General features: G+C 38.3%; 1 protein-coding gene across 1 annotated transcript; it reads right to left on the minus strand.

Moving 5' to 3' along the window:
* Positions 1-210: 210 nt before the first annotated feature.
* qdpra (quinoid dihydropteridine reductase a) lies at positions 211-13,777 on the minus strand. The gene is made up of 7 exons (XM_044205750.1): positions 13,606-13,777; positions 13,427-13,519; positions 12,424-12,520; positions 11,543-11,683; positions 7,377-7,485; positions 4,645-4,728; positions 211-1,297 (listed from the first exon to the last, which is right to left on the minus strand). The coding sequence occupies exons 1-7, from the start codon at positions 13,687-13,689 to the stop codon at positions 1,195-1,197; spliced, it is 711 nt and encodes a 236-aa protein (XP_044061685.1). The 5' UTR covers positions 13,690-13,777; the 3' UTR covers positions 211-1,194.
* Positions 13,778-21,969: the final 8,192 nt, after the last annotated feature.

The raw sequence follows: 21,969 nt of genomic DNA on the forward strand, positions 1-21,969 counted from the left end.
TATGTGCATAAATTTCCAACTCAACAATTCGGACACTCAAATAAAATGGCAGACAGTAAATATAGTGCACTATATAATTAATATTGAGTGATTTCAGACGTGTAATAATTGAAAGCTCCAGAAGAGCTACTAAATGGACCTTGAGGTGAGATTATTTTGTCAACTGCTGTTTCCAAGTGCAAGAATGAACTTTGAACCTCAAATCGATCCTTTATTTTGACTCATTTTATTGTGAATTTGACAGTTACAATACATGTTTTAAAAAACCCTCAACAGGAACAGAGCACCTTTTTCATACCGCGGACACAGCGGACACTTTGACTTGATAGCTCCAAACATAAAATAAGGCCACACCACTTTAAACCATATTGTCCGTTTGAGAGTCAACAGCCGCTTTCTTCGACTTTGAGGACCTTCATGGACTATGAACAGTACAAACTAAAAGGTCTACAGATCTCACATGTCACACTGAACCGACATTGTCATGTGTTGAATTTCACAGATGTTAAAGAAAATGACTGTAGCGAGTGTAGGTATGAAGATGCATTTTGGAGATGGGGGGGTCCTGGTGGTGAAATACAGAAACTCTAGGGGGGAAATTAAGACAGCTTTTTCCATTTTGAGCAATTTTCTACATTATAATTAATGCAATAACACTGCTATGACAGAGTTACAATGGTATTGTATAACAAATTATATATGCATCTTAATCGGTGACCTCTTCCACACACTCCTGACCAAAATAGAGCTACATATTTTACATTTAGATATGAAATGTTTCTCATTTAACACACTTCACTGATCTTTGAAAGAATAGCCTTCAAAATTGTTGTGCAAGAGAGGAGAGTGCACCCTTAAGTGGGATAATTGTGGGGATTTACAGCTAGATGGCGCCGTGAAGCAGCATTTGCAATGAAAGTCCCCCCGTGCTCCAAAACAAACCCATCTAGCCATCTCCTCTCTACCTCCTTATTTTATTTAGTTCTTCTCTGTCACCATCTCTCTTCTTCACCTCTACACCCTCTTCATCACATCTCCTATCTCTATAACTCTCCTTCCCCATATACTCCTCCTCTCTCTACCAGTCTATATCTCTGTGCCTCTCCATCTCCTCAGCTCTCCCTCTCTCTGCTTCCATCCATCTTTCTATTTCTCTCTCCCTCCCTCCCCAACTCTCAGCACCATCTCTGTCCTCTACTGCGCAGCCACAGCCTGGGTTTCGCCTCCAGAGGTCAGCAGCTGCATCAGGCTTCCTGAAGCCGGCCGGTTCACCCCTGTGGTCCAGTTGAAGAACATTCTGGAGTAAAACAAAGAAATGGAAGCAATATTTGAGAAGTAGTCAAAACCCTAACATGTTCATTTGTTTATACACGTCCATTCTACTCTGTAGAATTACAATACCTTATATCCCTAGAGAGGTACCTGTATGTCTATGCAAAACCATCACAGTGAATTTCTAAATTCACCTTTGCATCACCTTATACAAATACATCACATGTAGCTTCATCTACTACTAGTACTCTCGGCAGACAGACAGACAGACAGACAGACAGCACAATGAGAGTACTAGTAGTAGATGATGCTTTGATGGTCTTTGTTGCACAATAAATCCCAATACCAAACAAATTATGTCATGTCTTAGTTTTAGTTGAGTTTCTTTTGGTCCCCCTATACTTTAGTCTTTGTTCTGTACATTCCTAAAAATGAATGTAGATAGAATCTTCAACTAACAATTGTGTACAGGTTTTATGAATGAAGTTTGTCATTTGAAAGCCAGAGAGGATAGGAAAAGGAACAAGGAAGCACTGAGTGCCACCTCCCTTCATTTACCGCCATGTAGATTTTTTTCTATTTCTGTCCTCAGACCCTTGTCTGTTTCCTCAGGGATTATAAAACTGGATCAAATCTCATCTAATCTTCCCTGGCCAACACAGCGGGTAAACACACACTTCTGTCTCAATGCATGCAGCATTTATTCAGGTGAGTTCTAGTACTCTGAAAACACTGTTTTCAATGTACTAATTACTTGAATTAATTAAAGTTTTAATTAAAATCAAGTAACAATTCAGGTACTAGATGATTTTTTCAGTTGTTTTGAAACATTCATAAAATAAGTGAAACTTTAGTGGATTTATATCAAATTCTCTTCTCCCACTGACATTGATGAAGTTTAGAACTGTTAAAAAGATAAATACAAAAATATTATCATTATATTTATTTGCATTAGTCAAGTAAATTGTTTATAATGTAGCGTTTGATTAAATCTTTGATTTTATGTATGCGAGTTACATAATTAAGAGAATAAATGTCATAAATAATGCACTACAAAAGACAGAAAAATGGATGAGCTTCAGTGATGAGTGAGCAATAAAAACAAGCAAAACACATACACACACCCGTGCCATCAATCACACTGTACTGCCAGAACAGAGTAGATCTATTTTGCCATCTTGTGGTGAAATGTCACATTTTGATTCTATTCTCTCTCTCTCTCTTTTTTTTTTTTTTTTTTTTTTTTTTTAGTAATACATTTGACATGCATACATGATCAAACATCAAGAACCTGGGTCTATTTACACCACCAGAAGACCCATTTTACTTCAGGAAGGTATGAAGACTGATAATGTAATGTAATGCAATATAAGTGTATGTAATATGTGATTTTAAAGAAAAAAAACCTACCCTTTATAACTTAAGATTACTGTGTAAACTAGCTATTGGTAATGTACTTTGTATTCTGTGCTCATTTATAATTTGTTAGTGTAGTGTCACATAGTCACAACTGCCTTAATATGATATCAGGTATTTCCAGTAACTTTAATGTTGTTTGATAGAAAATGATGAAAATGTTTCTGATCTATATGTAAGCAAATTAGGGTCATTATCATTTTGAGCTTGTGAAATGTTCACAAATAATTTCACAGCCTGCAGTTGCATATCACCTTTTGTGTGCATGTGAAAGAAAATGCGCATGTACCTGAATGTGTGAATTTGTAAAAAAGTTTTACAAATTAGAAATATTTTGTGTAATTAAAATATGTGCTGGAATATTTTCAAAAGTGAGGTTTCACACACTCTGAGAGACGGACACACAAATTTCCTATCCTTGTAGAAAATCACACTTTGCAAGTTTTGTTGGAAAGCTAGACTGTGTGAAGTAAACTTCAAGATAATGTTAGCTAACTCGCTAACCTCTATGGGAAATTACAGTATTAAGCTAACAAGCTAGAAAGGCAGTAGAAACCGGAAGTGCAGTAGTGCCATTGCCTTACAAAAGTCGGAACAAACTTTTAAATTAGGCATTGTAGATCTAGTGAAGATTCAGCAATTGGATTGCTTATTTATTAAGAAACAGATTTTGGTGGACTGCTATGGTTTAAGTAGCCTTCATACAACAGAATCCTAATACGCATGCTCAAACCCCATTGGCTCAGCTTCAGTGTCGCATATAAAGATAGGAAATTTGTGCGCCTGTCTCTCAGACTGTGTGAAACCTCACTGCTGAAAATATTCCTGCACATATTTTATTTTAAATTACACATACACAAAATACTTGTACAGCTACAAAAACTTTGCACGTGCAAATTATATCTGTGTGCATAAAACCTTTTCACATATGCACAAAATATTTCTATAGCTGCAAAACCTTTTTACAAATTCACACATTCAGATACGTGCATGCAACATTTCCCCCCTCATGCACACAACTGCAGGCTGTGAAATTATTGGCTTCCATAGATCCAAAGCATCAAAGGGTAAATGTGATGTTTAGGGTGTCAGTCCCTCAGAATCAAGGAGCTTTTTGGACCAACACTGAACAATAAGAGAGAAATATATCCACCTTAACAGGACCGCATATAAATCAGACACATGAGGACATGTTTCAGTGTCAGTAAAGGGCCAGTTGTGATCAAAGACATGTAGAAGATGGGAGTCATACACCACCTGAACAATACCTGTGCTCGTGTGGCACTAGCATAGAGAACGAAAGACACATGCTATTATGTCCTCAGACTCACTTGAGCATAACTCAGTTGATCTTAGGTCATTGTTTCTGGACACAGACGAGACTCGTCCCCAGTGTCCAACAATGCGAGAACATTTGGAATATTGTTTGTACCGAATGTGTATACTTCATGTTTATATTGTGATATTTAAGTCAAGCTTGCTAACTAACTAGAAACCACTGGTGATTTATAGTGTAGTGTGCATTTTCATACACCCAACTTATATTGAATGCAATAAGATCAGTGTTAAAGGCATTTTGGGAGATAAAGGAGATTACTAGAAGTACAGCATATGGATACATGCAGCACATTAGGAGTGAGTTTTTAAGTGAGTGAGTGTCATTCGAAGGTGGAATTTTCCTTAATGCAAAGCTTGTTAAATGCAAACATATTAATGCAAAGATCTATGACAATCCTTGAGTGGTGTTTTTGTGATGTATTTTTATAATTGCTAATATAAACACCAAATACAGCTGTTTGAAATATTATTTGAGAGCAGAAAAAAAGTCAGCCATTTGGTATAGCTACATTGATGAAAACATATGAGCAGCATCCCATTCTAAAATATAATCATTTTTACAGAGCTCTCTACAGCCTGTAAATAAGACTAAGAATCATTATTCGCCTCAGCACTCACTCTGCAATGTACTCCAGCGGTGTCCAGGAACTGAAGTCTGCGTCAGGCATGAACTTCCTGTTCATTGGCGTATCCAAGGTAACCCTGTCAAATTAAGCCAGATGATAATCAGGGTGAGTAGCAGCGTCTGAGTGGTGACAAGAGAGAGAGGACAGGGCTGGCAGACTGCAGCATCTCCACACATACAGAGAGAACGGGGTATACAGGGTTTGTGTGGATTTGAAAAAAAGATTAAATCATTTGCACCATGTTTCTGTTTTATTATCATATTCATGACTTCAAATATTACTTCACATCAATGTCTTGAATTACACAGCATGCTTTTCATGTCACCTTTAGTACAAGCATGCAAATATTAACATGCAATGTTCCTGTGTAATAGCTTATAACAAAACATCCTGACCCAGGTGTACTATAGTATTTTGGGGGGAATCATCATGGTGTATAAGCTATATACATTCATTTAAGAACAAGAACACATTTTTATAAAAGTACTATTTAACTGTAGAGACTGAAGGGGGGCATTAATATAATTATTTATTTTCTTACTGTATATGGTTTTAAAAAAACTGTTTCAATTCTAAAATACAAAAAACAGCCATTGTTCGACCATCACCCGGCCTTTACAGTAATACACTCTATATTATGAATTCCTACAAATGCTATATAGCTATACAGTGTTAGTATGGTACAGCAGCACAAGGGGGGTTGGGGTACACAGGCTGTAACAGAAATGCCAAGTCATGGGGCTAATGCTGAACAGATGTGACAGCATGCTGGAGAGGCAGACTCAGTCCAACCTCATGTTGGTGGAGAATACAACCAAAGAGAGGGCAGGCGCAAGATACACCTCTGAAAATCCATTTCTAGCTTCTCACGATGACATTGCAAAAAGCACTGGTTTTAAATTCAATAAGCGAACAGAGGAGGCGATGATGCAAAGGCAACTGTTTGCGTCATTCATCTAAAACAGATCATGTGCACAACCAGAGATCTGCTGGGTGAAATTGGCGGCCTTATCCATCCTTTATTCCTGCAGCTTATCTTCACCGAGCACTTATCCATCGAACATAACAAAGGAAAATGAGGCACAGCGAATTACAATAGCTTTCATCCTCACTCCTTTTACTGGCTGCCTGCATTGTTGGTGTATTTAAAGCTGCATTGTGCAAGATATTTATGTTAAATATAGACCACTTCTTTCAACCTAAAGCACAAAACGAGGCTGTAACAGAAAAGAGAATGCCATCCACACTAACCTGTATATTTGTCCTATTTTGCTAATAAAATTCTGTTGCTGGATTAGGATTCTAGCAAGAAATCTGTTTTCTGCCAACAATAACTAATAAAATTTAGGAGGGAAAAAAAAACCCAATAACATCCAACGAGCAGTGAGTGAGCGCTCCATCCAGGGGAGAAAGAAACAAACACATCTGTAGTCCCTTTGTCATAAAGTATCGTAGAACACCCAGGCTAGTAAACATGAATGCGCTGTGTGCAGTTTACTAGCGTCATGTTACAATATCTCAGGCTATTGAAGTTCAAGTAAATCTAATAGTTTACCCGCTATTCATGATTTTAGTGTCAGCCCAAGGACTAAAATATTTAACTGCAAGGGCAATAAATATTAAGGCTGCAACTAACAATTATTTTTGTTATTATTTTGTTTAGTTGTCGATTAATTTTCAGCTAATCTATTATAGACTAATCTATATAGCTCAAATACTTATTCCCTCACATTTTCCACAGAAGCAGGTGGAATAAAGCTAAACAGCTTTTTTGAGCCAAAGTAGATAAAATAAATAAAGTGGTTGGTTATTCTTCTAAATGGCGGGTAGAGTAGACAATCTTACCTCTTGAGTGAGTATCAAATACTCACATACAGATCATCAGTAAGCAAGCAAATTATGCTGCAGGTGTGGTTTGAGAAGTTTCCATGAACGTTTTGATACATTTTGACACATTTTTTCTCTGCCATCAATTGTAACTGCTGCGAAAAGGATGGGCAGGCATCTCAGTAGACAGTAAGACGGCATTGCTTTCTATTTATTTATAAAGCCCTTAATGGCAACATGCCACAATATATCACTTCCTTATTAAACTGGTCCCATAGTCATTATTTGACTTGTTCTAGTGATTGGCTAATGCTCGATGTCCCACGTGAAAACACTAGGTTTGGGAATTTCAATTTTAGTTTTTGTGCTGCACACACTTTACAAACACACACTAAAACTCAACATTTGTGCCTACAGGTCAATTTAAAAACATGATTACAAACTACTATGCACTTGAATGTAACTGTTTTTAACTGTTCTGTTTTTGTTTTCTTAATTATTTGTGTGTGTATTTATTCTGTTTTGTACTCTCGACATCACTGAAAATGAGGGCTTGCCCTCAATGATTCCTCAAGATTTAAATAAAAGGTTGAATGAATGAATGAATGAATGAATGAATGAATGCATGCTGTGAATCCAAGCCGACTACAGCTGATATCCTCCACGAAAAAGAAAGCCACAAACTGTTTAGAACCACCTCTCAGGCCTACAGGCGGAGGGTATTTGATACTCAAGAGAGATTTTTGGTGGACTATTAATTTAAAAAGCCCCTACCTGTGAGTGCAGTACATCTTCCCATTGCCCAAACCATCACATCATGGTGATGATGTTCATCAAATCAGAACTAAATGCGCATCATGACCAAGTGTGTACACAATGTTTCACAGCAGTACTCACGGTAATATAGCCACAACAGCAGCTCCTGATGGCATCCCACTGTTTTTTGCTGCAAGACTCTGACACAGCTGATGGACGGCAGCTTTAGCCATGCCATAGCCTACCATGCCTGTGGATCACAGATAGAATATTTCTTTTAGTATCCTGGAGGAAATTCAGTTTGCAAAAGCAGCATAGACCACATCAAATGCATCACACACTGTGCCCAGGAGTGGATGACATTGATTTACTAGAGAGAGGTCAAGTGGAAAAACATTGGAGAATCTATGGCAGGAACATTTTTAGACTTTTAAAACTGAAGTAGTAACCAGGTACGTTTGTGTCGTATAAATGCTCGAATAGGCAGGATGCAAACAAATCACATTCAATTTACTGACTACTTATAAAACATTCCTAATCGCTTCTTCTCTTTTCTCTAGTTAGTCTGTTTTTTGCTCCATATTTCTACATAAACCCAGCCTTGGATAACTCACAGGAATGTTTTGTAGCTTCAGCATCTGGAAACATTAAGTGCACCCCACCCCCCCCAACATCTAAAAGAGCTTTCCAAAGAATGCTAAGCATCTGCCCACCCCACTAAACCAATCTTATGACAGGCTTACAAAGAACTGACCAATAGGCACAAGGGGTGGTGACATGGCTTTTATCACAAGCTTTTGTTTTTCATCAAAGAGCAAAATCATGGGAAGCATGAGTTAGGGATGCCAATGATGTAACAGAGCCCAAGGACAGTGAAATCAACACTGCTTTGATTTGCTGCATAGCCACCAGGTTAGCCTCCAGCTTTACACATCCTGTACCTGACAGGTCACATGTTCACTCCCTGCGAAAGCCAATGTGCATCCATCAACAATTCTCCTAATTGTCTAATTTGTCCTTGCCACCCAATCTGCTCTCACAGTTAGGAGCAACAGCAACATGTAAATGTGAAGAGAGGAAGTTCGGACTAATTAAGGTTATTCTCACTTTGAGCAGTTTGTTGAAAAAGATGGGAGTCTTCTAACTAAGGTCACTAATCCATAATAAGATGAAATAATGCAGGCTACAGTCTGTGTGTGGGTGCTACTCCTACTAAAGTTGATGAATTAAAGTTTATTCTGATTTTGAGACACTTGGGAATTTTTTTGACTCACATCGCCACAAGTGAGCACCTTAATATAGGTGATTTATTTAAAATAGACATATAGCTGTAGTTTTTGCAGACACATCCATGGTCAGGATTGGGTTGCACAAACTATTCGTAAACCCATTAATAAGTTTGTGTGTAAAGTCGTAACTACTAGCTAGTTTCAAAGTTTTACTAAATCAGGTTGCACCATTAAAACTTAAAGAATGTCTTAGCTAATGAAGACTTTAGTCATGTGTTGCTAGGAAACATCTGCAGCACCGCCCAATCAAAAGCAACTATGTAAAGGAAGTCGCTGTAGCATACAAGCTGTAATATAACTTCCAAAAATAACCGTTTTAGGGGCCAAAAGGTAATTTAAACATACCTGCCAATCTTTTGCAAATGTAGACATGACTTTTTTTCTATTTATGTATGCATATATGGAGAAAGATTGTTTCCGAGTTGGTAGCATTGATGCAGTAAGTGGAAAATATCAATTATGCTAACCTAACATGATACTTTTACTTAAATAAATGATTGAATTACTTCTTCCATCACTGCCGTTGCCACCCGTTTTAATTCAGTAAATCTCTACTTAGTAAATACTCACCGGAGAGTCCCAGATTGCCACTCCAGTCAATGGACACGTTTCTTCATATTCAAACTATTCTGATTAGAAAGCTGCACTACTGATATTTCACAGGCTAATCTTTATCTTCTGTATGTAAGAATGAAAACTGGACCGGGCTTCTGTATAGAAGTTAAGTTGCTTGAATAGAGAGAATAACAGTTTGCTGTGCATCCAAACACTGAAAGCCATCTTTTGCATCTTAGAGGATAATCAGATTGAGGATTATGGGGAGAAAAAAAAAAAAAAAAAAAGAAAAAAAAAGTCACATGGAGAGCACAGAGAAGACGGCCTGCACTAACTCCCTCTGGGGTTCGACCTCTGTTTAACTCCTAAATCAAAAAAGCTTAGGATTATTAAAAAGCCCTTCACATGACTTTGGTTAGCCTTTCTTGGTCTGTTACCTTTTAAGTTTGCTTTGAAATTTCAAGAAAGGTAATCTACTGATGGACACTATCACACACAAAAGGTAATAGATTCAGGACAGGAAACATGTTTTTCTTTACTGGCCAGAACATTTTGTGAATCCCAAAACGGTCATGCATTTTCATTACTTTACTTGCTGGCATGATACTTTAACGGGTAAAATATCCAGATTCTGGCTAATTATCTCCCACATCTGCTCAAAATGTTTCTAACATTTAACTGGGTATTCATTCATAAAACTTCGGTTTACAACAACCTTCAAAGTCAATACAATTAGTTATCCTAATCTGCTTTCCTCATTAATGCTCATTACTCACTTTGTTTGATCAAAGCACACAGAAGAAAGGATGAACATGAGTAACTCTCAACAGTGTTTGTTACATCTCTAAATATTTGGCTCTTGATATTGACTCACATTTAATTAAACCACACAGCTATGGGTTTTTTGGAAAATAAAATGATAACTTTCACATTTCTCTGAATCTCTAAAATACAATCCCTAAAGCAGTCAGCTCTGCAGAGAGGCAGGTTCCTACATAATATATAGGAACTCCAAACTGTATGAGTGCAGTTAACACACTCTGTCAACGTGGATAATGTGTGTGGAGCCACAACTGCTGAGTCATTCTCCTCCTAACCAAGCAGCCAATGAGCTTGTAGGCTTTGTGGTGACTGCTGAGCCAGAGCTTTATATTGTATTGTAGAGTTGGATCTCAGCCCATCACATGGTTGGCTTGGATACACGGGGAGGCTGGACATCACATGGCGCCACACCAAAGTCTATCTGGATGCCAGAGGCTAACATGAGGCTGGTTTGTGGTACAGTTAATGTATTTCAAACCTGCCTCCTGACAAGAAGTTGGTTCAACTATCAGCTTGTTTGATGCTCAGGACTGCACAACATGAATTAGAATTACCAATAACATCTTTCTCTGCATAGATATTTGATAAGTATAATATGTGCTTTATAATGATACACAAGTTTATTGTTTAGTAAGGCTGCAAATAATTATTTTTATTATTGATAAATCTGCTAATTATTTCCTCAATAGTCTGTGAAATGTCAAAAAAAAAAAAATAGTGAAACAATACCATCTCAGAGCCCCAGATTAAGTCTTGAAATAGTTTTGTCCAGCCAACAGTCCAAAACCCGGAGATATTCAATTGACTGTCATATATGACAAATTCTGTCGTTGGAGAAGCTGGAACTTTAAATGTATGTTTGCTGTTTAATTGTGGAAAAAAGTGGCACACAACTGACTTTACACATGAAGTTCAGTTTACTTGTCATGATGATTACTACTCAGCCTGTGAAAACAGTTGTGTAAAGTCTTGTCTGGGGCTCTGCGGGAGCTTTCTATAGTCTCAGAAAATAACCCCGATATCATCATCATATCTATTGCGGGTTGATTTTACATGATCAACCAGTCCTATTATAGTAATTTGTTGTCTTCTGTTAATTGCCTTCTGTAGTCGTTGGCTGCTTTAATGAACCCCAATCAGTTATATTTGAACTACATATTGTCTGGTCTTATATCGAGTAGGTTACAATGAGTGAGCAGGTCAGGGTTGAGTCAGTTGCTCAAGGACACTAACAAAGCGCAGGGTTGCTGACGGGCAAACAGGCTGTTGTGGAAATCAAACTATTGACTTTTTGTTTATGAAACAGATACGAATCACTGAGCCCCACTGTTCCCACAGAGCTCAGCTATTCTATCTTTTTTCCCCTTGTTTTGTTTCTTGGATCCATTTTATCGACACCTTTTCCTCGCATTGTTGTGAGCTGCGTGTGATCCCCCATGTCTCTGATCAGTGTGTCAATTCCCTGGTCAAAGCCCTTTAGCGTTTTCTATTATCTACATTAACTGAATTGGCAGGTTGGACAACAAAAACATATGCACAATTAAGTCTCCAATATATCAATGTCTGCCTGCAACCCTGACATGACACGCAGCCAAACCAGGTCATCATGATGAGAACGGTAAACACAAATGTGTATCTTACCTCCAGTGCCTGACAGGGCTGCTTTGGCCCCGGCCAAAGTCAACAGTCCGCCTGGTTTCAGGTGCAGGGCAGCAAGGTGGCTGGAGATGGTGGAAGTCCACACACTCTGTTTCCACATCAGATCTGTGTTTTTGTATAAATCTAAAAAAAAGTGACATGGAAAATAAATATAAAAAGGATAGTCTCATTTTAATTTGCTAGTATCTTATAATTCATCCAACACGCTTATTCCATCTATGCATCACCTTATTTAGTGCTCGAACATTTTGGGTAAAACGCTTATTTGCTTTCTGGCAGACAGTTACATGAGGATCTTCACCACTCTCTGTCTGTCTGTTAAAGGTCCAGTGTGTAACATTTAAGAGGAGCTATTGGCAGAAATGGAATATAATTAAAAGATACAGCCAGCAGCCGGTTATCTTATCTGAGACTGAAAACAGGGGAAAACTGCTAGCTTGGCTCTGTCCTACAGAAACAAAATCTGCCTACTAGCAACTCTAAAGCTCACTAATTAACACATTATATCTACTTTTCTTAATCTGTACAAAAACCAAATTTTAAAAAAAACGACAAATCATCATTTTAGGGGGTTTATGTACTCAAGTAATTTTTCACTGGGACCAGAAACTGCCTGGCAACTGCTCAGAGACAAGAAATATTTCGGCAGGTAACCATTTGAAAAAGGACAAACTGTCATTTTTACACTGTAGTTTTTGAATGGATTAAACAAATACGATACGTGTTAATCGGTGAGCTTTAGGAGGTGCTGGTAGCTGGACATTGTTACCGTCGGGGGTAGCAAGTAAATGTAAGCATGAATTACTGTAGGACATAAATGGCTGATCATTAATGTTACAGCAAACAAAAGGTTGAACTCTGACCTTTGGAACTACAGCTTCCTCCGGCCCATCCTCCTGCCACACACAAGATGGCATCCACTTTCTGTTCCCCTAGCAACTGGGCCACATCTGTAGTCACCTGCACAAAACGAGAGATCACTACTGACGCCTTTTCATAAAGCCACAGGACCAAAGGCATTTAAATGTGGACAACCTTTCAGCTCACACACCATGTTCTATGCTGCGTTCAGGACAACAAACAAAAGGAGGATATTTGGAGAAACCATTCACAGCAGCCTCCAAGTGATGAATACAGAGATTTCTTAATAACCTTTAATGCAAAAAAAGAAAAATGCAAGTACGTGCTATTATAGGATAACAACTCTGCATACATATTGTATGCTACAGAAGTAAAAGTCATGTAAATTGGCAAAATAAAAGACATAGAAATGTGTTAATATATTATCCTGCATCCAATAAGAATATATCAACTACATCAACTATTGTACTTTACATTTTTATTCGTCTTGGAGGTGACCTGTCCGAGTTGTACCCCTCCTCTTGCCCAGCATGGACTGGTTAAACCAGCATGGAAAATGGGTTAATGGACTTGTCACAAATATATCGTTTCATAAAATAGAAAAATACATTGTTGGATTCTGAATGCTCCATAATCTCCCACTAGATGTAACAACATGTGGATGTTTGCCATCAGACAAAGGAGCCAAATCAGCGACGTCTCAATGAAAAATCTAAATTGTTGCATTCACGAAGCCACTTCGCTCTGCTTGCAAAAAAAAACTTTTTCACTTATTTTCCAATGTGACATGAACGCAGCATTAGCATACACATTTTCTAGCAAAGCTAGATTCAATAATACAAACAAAACAATAAACAAATCATATTTATGTGTCTACTGGATTCATACCACAAGTTCGACTTTAGCTGCTGGTCGCAGCGTCTTAACTGTCTGTTAGCGCTTCGGTTTGACATTTACGCGACAGAAACATCAAACACGTAATTCATGATGGCATCTGCAGCTCACCTGTCCTGCCTGCTCGGTGAAAGACTCACTCAACTTCACAATCACGTTTTCGTTTGCCTCCTCGTTTGCAGCCATGTCGATGCTAGCAACCCACTATTAATATCATAAAGAGAGAATGCAGTTAGCTTGTCATTTAGCAGAGTGTTAGCATCTCGGATTTAAGGTTAACGTTGACTCACCCATCCTTTGGATTTGAAATGTTGGACACACTTTGTGCCCAGAGCGCCTCTTCCGCCGTACACGATCACTCGGTTAGCAGCCATGTTTATGCTCTGATTAGCAGTGAGTGACTGAACTGTGGCCGAGCTTAGCTAAAATACACCGAGAGACAGAGAGGGAGGAGGGGGCGTTTCTCCGGTGGTGCAACAAGTTGGCGGAGCTAATGCTGCTTTCAAAGACTGTCGGAAACACCACATTACAATGTGAACTATGCAGCACTTGCGTGATCCTCATTATCCACTGTGGTGGAAGAAGTATTCAGATCCTTTACTCAAGTAAAAGTACTAATACCACCCTGTAAAAACACTCAAGTAAAAGTCCTGCATTTAAAATGTTACTAAGTAAAAGTATGTAAGTATAATCAGGAAAATGTACTTCAAGTAGTAAAAGTACTCAAAGCAGGAAAACAGCCCCTGTGACTGTTATTATTATTATTATTATTATTATTATTATTATTATTATTGTTGTTGTTGTTGTTGTTGTTGTTATTATTATAACTTGTCATTAGATTATTATTACTCATGCATTAATGTAAAAGCAGAAAACTGAAGTGGAGTGCAACTAATGATTATTTTCATTATGGATTAATCTGCTGATTATTTTCTCCATTAATCAATTGATTGTTTGGCTTGTAAAAGTTCTGAATAGTGAGAAATGCCTGTCACAATTACCCAGAGCCCAAAGTGACACCTTCACAATGCTTTGCTTTGTCTGACCAATAGTATAAAATTCAAAATTTAAAAAAAAATTGCCATGAGAAGTTTTTGCATGAGAAATTATTATCAAAATAGTTGCCAATTAGTCAGTCGACTAACTAATCAACTAATAAATGTAGCGGAGTAAAAAGAACAACGATTCCTTCTGAAATGTTGTGCAGTAGAAGAAGGAAGTGGCATGAAAAGAAAACACTCAAGTAAAGTAAAGTAAAGTACCTCAAATATATAAATAAATAAATAATAAACATATATTGTGAATTTTCTGAGGAATCAATTGGGAAAGTGTTTCCGGTTAAAATAACAGGAATGTTCGTTTTTGGTGTATCCAACAAATTAAAGCTACTTAATTGATATTTTTGGCCAATTGGAGGCAGTAGAATAAGCTGAAACCACAAAGTGACACCTTATAAAGTTGTTAATGGGACTATGTTAGCAATAAATTGCATACTTACACACCTGGCAGACACAGACAACATTATCATTAATTTGGAGGTGTGTTCTAGGCACTTAATGAGTTATAGTCCAATATTCACTCTATTTTAGCTCTGTTTTTGGTCTATATCAACTCCTGAGGGAAATATCTGGCTCTTTAGCTGCTAAACGCTCCACTATGTTCACCAGCTAGTGGCTAACTGTGTCTGTCTGCTGTTTGGTGCTGGGCAGGTAGTGTACAGTGGGTTTATCAGAGCTTGTTTGCTGAAAACAAGGAAAAAGGTTGGTGAGAGCAGAGTTGCAGACCAGAAAGGCAAAACAATGAGCTGAACGACAGCACTTCATAGAGCTGAGGGGAACTCGGGCGATAATTCCCTGTTGGTTCATCACTACAGTAACACCTTCCACATAGTCATTTGATCCATTCTTTATTTAAAAATATTGATCAGTGCAGTTTTAAATAGAAGTACTGCAAAATCCAATATTGCCATAAAATAGTCCTGCTCATTATTTGCAACATTGCCCACAAGGACCTTAAACATACAGGGATATTAAAGGTATAGCTACCACAGTATACACAGCATGCAAAATCTCTGACTGGTTGTTAACAAATATATATTGTCTCACATAATAAATACAGTCCATATTTTGAACTGATTACAAGCACACACTGATGACTTGGTCAACCACTGCCACTGTTTCTCTGTTTTTGTTTGTATGTGGGTGAGTCTGGAAAAGTAGGTAGTTTGTGGAGATGGAGAGCAGTACAGCCTCAGCTGTCTGCACTGGCTTCTTTTGCAACATTTACCAAAAATGTTAAAGACTCTAAAGGAACACTACTATCTTATTAAAGATATAATGCTCCTCAGTGCAGAGGGGTGCAGAGGGGCTAAAAAGCACTGTTTAGGATTGTAGCTTCAGAATTGGTCTAAACATAATAATGTAATAAAACTAATTACTGAGGAGGTTGTTTTATGGTTTTGTTATGCTGCATTTTACAAAGGTCTGTGTGCAGCATTGGAAAAACTTCAAACAACAGTTGCCAACCGGGATCAGTGATTTGGCAACATGTACATTGAACATGAGCCTGAACCCCTACAGACAGAGATATTAGCCTAAAGCTAGCACTTCTACAGGAATAGACACTGTAGTGTTATAGGGCAGTGCTTATTAGCAGTGTTAAGTGGAAAGTCTAGCTAATTTGTGAATCATTTGTTGCAGTTCACAGCAGTGAAATAACTAACAGCATCTCAAGTTTAAGTATAAAATTAATTTTTTTCATGTTATAGATTTCAGAATTACATTTAAAACAACAATGGACCAAGGACCCATGTTACTTTTTGCAATGTATTTTTAAGAGAATTGAATACAGAAAGAGACAGATTATTTTCAGTTTCGTCTTTGAGAGGGACTGCAAAAACCTTATGAATGTGTGGCTGCATTTCTCCCAACCATTCAGTGTTCATACAGTGAGCACTAGGCGCTGCTATAAGACTGCGATGCTGATGACACAGCAGTGAGCTTCCCATTATTTTGCTGCTGTGCTATCTGTGGTGTGCCAAAGCAGCGTGCCAACGAGACAAACCCCCGGCTCTCATGAATAATACAAGCAAGATGGCCTTGGCTCCCCTGTCAATGTAGTGAAGCCCCCGATCTGTCACACTCACCTGGATATGACACACACTTCTGCTACGGGGAATAAATGCTTGGTTTGTCTAGTCTGACATCCACACACTCAAACACATCCACAAACACACACACACACACACACACACTCAGAAAGAGTGTGTGAGCGAGACAAATAAACACTTTCCAGTGTTGCAAACAAAAGTATTACGCCATCCCTTCCTGCCTGCCTTCCTATCTCCTGGATAAAAGGTATGAAACACAGATGAGATGAGGAGGAGCTGTATGGGTGATGGGAGTCGGTGAGGCTGACCGAGCTCGCTTCTCCTCGAGAGCTGGGTGACATACCAAAGAACACACAATAATTATGTCCCACTGTCTGGTTCAGACCTGGAAGAGACATCCTGCAGGTTTCTGACAGTCGACAAACACAAAGTTATAAGTACATCACAGCAATCTATGCCAGGTTGAGCATCTGTCAGCAGCTCAGCATCTCAAGGCGTCAAGTGGACACAATAATGACTACGGCAGCAGCGGTTGTTGTGGGAGTAGTAGTCTGAGTGGAGATGGTTGCTCAGAAATGATATGATATGACTGAAAGTTTTCTGGTTTGAATGCAGGACCAAGAGCTGGGAAAACCTAGGGGGGTGGGGAAAGTAAATTAGGGACCAGTGCTCCCAAGATTGTTACCATGGCAACTTGCCAAATTTTTCCCACTAGCTTAAGGGGCTCACTGGCAGATTTCTGTCTTGATGGTTGTATTTGTCAACTTTTTATGTGAGTTTTGAGTTTCATGATTAAACACTAGCTGCTGCTGGAGTGCTCTTTAGCAAGGTACTATGTATGTGGTATGTTTCTGTTTTGTACTGGCTGTGAAAACAAATCTCCCTCTGGGACAATAAATCTAAATCTAATCTCTTGCAAAGTGCTTGAGTGTAGTATTTTCTTTGAAAATATCTTTGGTGTAGTTGGTAGCTTTTTCACATCTTCATCACTTATACATTTCTAGATGCTTTTGAAGAAGGTGATGATTTTCACAGTGACAATATGTCTGAGTGAGACTGGATTCCACATCACTCCTCTTCACTATCCTCTTCTCCATCACTTTTCAGTGATGAAGAACAGGATATGTGGAGAGTCCAGCTACCGTCCCTGCTATGAGAAAGTCTGGCTTTTTTTTATCTCGATTTGAAAATGTGACAGCAGTAAGTACCTCTCCCACCTTCTTTTATCCTCAAGCTTCTCGACTTGAGTGTGATTTTAGATGTGAGGTGTGATTTCTCTGGACTATAGCTTTCAGTACTACCACCCAAATCGAAAAAGCTCAAGGCCTCCCAAATATCTTTAACTTGTGGTTTCTAAGTCAAACGTGTTTTTATATGTCTAGTTTACATATAAACATTGTTTCATCATTTAAATGAATGAATGTGAAGCAGGTCCTAACGACACATTGAAATATAGTCACTGAAATGTTATTCAGACAATGATCATGTGATCTAGATGTCTCAAAAAACTTTGACTTTTCAACCAAATTTAACCCAGTTTTAACTTGTATAAGTCTAAACATCTTTTGAACTGCAAATGACCAAAACCTGCAAAATATCTAAACTTACAGGACAACAATGATTAATGTTTGATTTATTGAGTTTGGACCTACATGCTACATGAGCTCTTTAAACCTGCAATAATTGATTTTTGGGTTTTTTTGGCCTCTTGGGGGCAGCAGAAACAACAGCAGCTGACATACGGTATTATCACATTTTAAGTTGATATGGCAAACTTGTTAGAAAATAGTTATCTATGCACATTCAGCACACTTAGAGCTACATTAGCATTAACTTGGAGTCGTGTTTGTGTTCACCTGGCCAATGTTATTCCAACATTCACTCTCCTTTTACTCTGTTTTTGGTCTCTGCCAACTCCTGAGGGAGATATCTGGTTCTTTAGCTGCTAAATGCGCCATTATTATTCACCATCAAGTTGCTAACTTTATCTGTCTCCTGTTTCACGTGGCAAAAAACAACATTATGAGAGCAGTAAGTGTGAGCCAAAACAAAATGGGCCATAAAACCAAAACAATGAGCTAAAAATGCTATAAAGCTCTGTATAGCTAAGGGAAATAGCAGAGTCAAAATAATTATCTGTGGCTTCATGAATCCTGTCTTTTTACAGTTTCCTGAAGGTTGTTTCAGATTGTTCTAACTCCTCATTGAATTGTGGGTTGCAGACAGAGCAAGCAAGCAAAGAAAAACAGAATCAGTAAGTCCACAAGCACTTTACTGTTCCTAACATGAGCAGTATGGATCCACCCTGGGTTTGGCCCTTGCTTTATCTCTGACCCCTCTTAGCAATTCATTGCCAGCCTGAGGTCCCACAACAGGAGCCTTCCAGGAAGCATATCCAGTTAAAAACCTTAAGATGGTAACCTCTCCTTACGACTGAAAGAGACCAAATCTTAACCTTTAGAAAACTGCGTCAAAGAACTCAGGCTTTTAAACAATTGCTAGACTCATTTTACATATTTACATAATTTCATTTTCATTTTCTAGTATTATTCCACTCTGCTGGCTTGTTTTACCCTCACCTTACCCTTAATGAGTGTTCTTTTACCATACCACTTTGTTATGTCTTTGTCATCACTGTGCTGTCCTTTTATTTTGTTGAATGATGTTGATTGTGTGCATTTATCTTTGTTGTGCAGGACTTTATTTGTTTTTGAAATGACCCATGAAAATACATAATCACAGTTGTGTTTGTAAGTGGTCGAGCGCTGTTATCTTTTATAAAGGTATTCCCCGCATGTTTGAGCACACTGCAGCCTTCGGAGGGGATTTATACTGCATATAAATTCTGTAGCTATGAATAAAGCCATTACTCATACATTTTAATGCATACATTACTTGCTGAACTGTATTGTACTTTGACTCCATCCACCTCAAGTAGTGTGGCGTTTCTAAAAATCAGAATGCTCTCTTTTAAACATCTTTTGCAAGCTCCAAGGAAAGGTCAGGTTATCATTTTTTTGAAAGATACCATAGTGGTTTTTTGTTATATAGGTATTTAGCTCCACAGCCAACAAACATACATTGCTTATTGTACTAATGCAGGTTAAATGTTGGATGGATGTATTGCAAATAGATGTAAAGATAGAGGATTTGTACATGCTGCTCGTAGAAACATAAACAAACTCAGCAGTACAACATGTGTACTTGCTGTTCATTTTGGTTTGAAAAGACTCAACAGCTAGATACAATGGAACGAAACAACTCTGAGCAGAATGGTACAGGCAGGGGGGATCATGGATCATGCATAAAATTAAGCTATTGATGTATGATTCATACATGAAGATTCATCACTAATTAACTCTAAATGAGATACCGGCATGCATGCTATTCTTGTCATCACCATTGAAGCGTGGCGGCACAATATCATAAACTTCACTCACTTTAATTCAAGTGTGGTCTGTGGTCGCTTCTATTTTAAGGTAAGGGCTATTCCCAATTAACTGTATCATTCACTGTTAGCACTGTATTGTATGTGATGGGTGTTGATGAGGACTGGATCCCTTGTAGGCAGCCTGGACTATTTTTGTTGGTATTTACAATGCTCATGCATGGGTGTGTTGTTACAGGCTGGTTTGTTGATACGTGATCCTCGCATTTGATGTCTTTGATGCCATTGTTTCAAAATGTGATTTCCCACAAGTACAAAGAAAGAAAATTTGCATACGCAAGTCCAACAGGATGCTCTTGTAATTTAATGTATCAGTTTCTATGTTCCAGATGTTCCAACTATTACACTTCATCAGTGTGCAGTAGCCATTCAGCTTCAAGACTGATTCAACAAGCGTCAATCAGTTCATCACCAACAGGTGTGTCAAGTGGCTACCTCTGGTAAGATAGGTGTCTTTAGAGTTACCTTACTGATAATCTTCTGCCTTGTGGATAAGGGCTTTGCCATCCTAGAAGAGACCACTCCTATCAGAATAAATGTTTGATCATTAAACAAACATGATGAGTGATGACTTAACAACTTTGTGTTCATTTGCATTTACCCTTCCCTCTGAGCAGACAAGTGGATCCAAACTATACCAGGAACTGCACCCCACAAGAATCAAAGCTTGTGCATTTGTTAGTTTCTCTATTGATTTATTCAGGTGTTTCCTTTAGTTCCAATCCAAATTGTTATTTCCCTTCACAGCATATGCTACATACTCTATATACAACATATTTGTCACATAATTGAGAAAGAGACATATTTGTTTATTTTTACTGAGAAGTCCTTTCTCTCTCAATACATTGAGAACACAGAGTGCTAAAATTAATCTCCTTCTGCTCTGAAATAATGTTTCAATGTGCCAAACACTGTATCCTGTATCGGCCAATAGCAGATCCAAGTTGAATAAATTTTTGATGTACAATTTATTGCATTTGCTTCCTGTGATTCTCTGTAGTTGTGAATAAAACCCTGTAAAACCAGTTAGCCGCAGTCCCCGCCTTCACCACTGACAACTATTTGTTGTTGTTGTTTTGGTTGCAGGCTGTGGCAGCCAATGCCATCCAGCCAAATAGTTTGGACTGATTCCCTCAATCTTGACATTGGACATAGCTCCATCCTCTCCCCAGGGTCTCTCTCTCATGGACTTTGAAATCTGCGGCAGCTTTTTCATTCATCCCCGAGCTGTGTCAAGCACCACTTTGTTGCCATTTGAATGCTCTGTTTCATTGTGGCAGTCTCCAAATGGGTGTTTGGAGAGTTTCAGCCTGGTGTGAGTTTGTTGATTGCAATGCTTTATGACTTGTAAATGTGTTGGGTAGCTGAGCGGCTTGGAGTGGTTTCTTAATGGGAGCTAATCAAAGCAGGGGGAAGCAGGGAGCAGTAAGGGAGGAAAGAGACAGATAACAGGAGCAAGATAGAGAGGGAGCTGGCTGGTTCTATTACTGAGATTTACACTCAGTTGCCAGTTTATTAGGTACACCTAGCTAAAACTAATGCCGTCTAATACAACAGTCCTGCAATAAAATCCTACCTTTATGCATTTTTTGTTGAAACTGTTTTAGATGGTGCTGTTTAGAAACTGTTTTGGTGCAACTGTATGGTCATTTTGAGGCTGCAGTTTGTGGTGCTGTTGAACTGTATTGCGTTATACAGACAAGTGTTTCCAATATTTTGTCCACCCCATTTATATCAGTGAGGGTAGGCTAAATAACAGAAACACCTCTCTGTATAATGGAATACAGTTCAACAACACCACAAACTACAAATCATGATATAAAGGACAGTAGAGAATGAAATTAATTTCTTTTTCCACCTCGTTCATCTTCATCTGCGTGTATCTTCCAGTTTCAATATGTAGTGGCAACATACCACATCTTATCTGTGCACAGTGATCTCTTACTTTAGGCAAATTTTCACATTTATAATCTTTGTTATATAAACAATAAATTCTCAATTTTGGCACTTTTCAGGTAATTATGTGAGTGAACCTGTGCTGTCCAGACTTGAAACTTTCTCTTCTTTCCTCTCAGGAAAGTCTCTGCCCTATTTCTT

The sequence above is a fragment of the Siniperca chuatsi genome, linkage group LG8 (genome assembly GCF_020085105.1).
Source record: "Siniperca chuatsi isolate FFG_IHB_CAS linkage group LG8, ASM2008510v1, whole genome shotgun sequence".
NCBI classification, from domain to species: Eukaryota; Metazoa; Chordata; class Actinopteri; order Centrarchiformes; family Sinipercidae; genus Siniperca; species Siniperca chuatsi.

Bases quoted from the DNA above. Each gene is read 5' to 3' on its own strand.
- qdpra (XM_044205750.1), bottom strand. From the start codon at position 13,689: ATGGCTGCTAACCGAGTGATCGTGTACGGCGGAAGAGGCGCTCTGGGC. The intron at 12,521-13,426 runs GTGAGCTGCAGA...CGTTTTGTGCAG, and splicing joins TCACCGAGCAGGCAGGACAG to GTGACTACAGATGTGGCCCA. The intron at 1,298-4,644 runs GTGAGTGCTGAG...GTTTTACTCCAG, and splicing joins CCGCTGGAGTACATTGCAGA to AATGTTCTTCAACTGGACCA.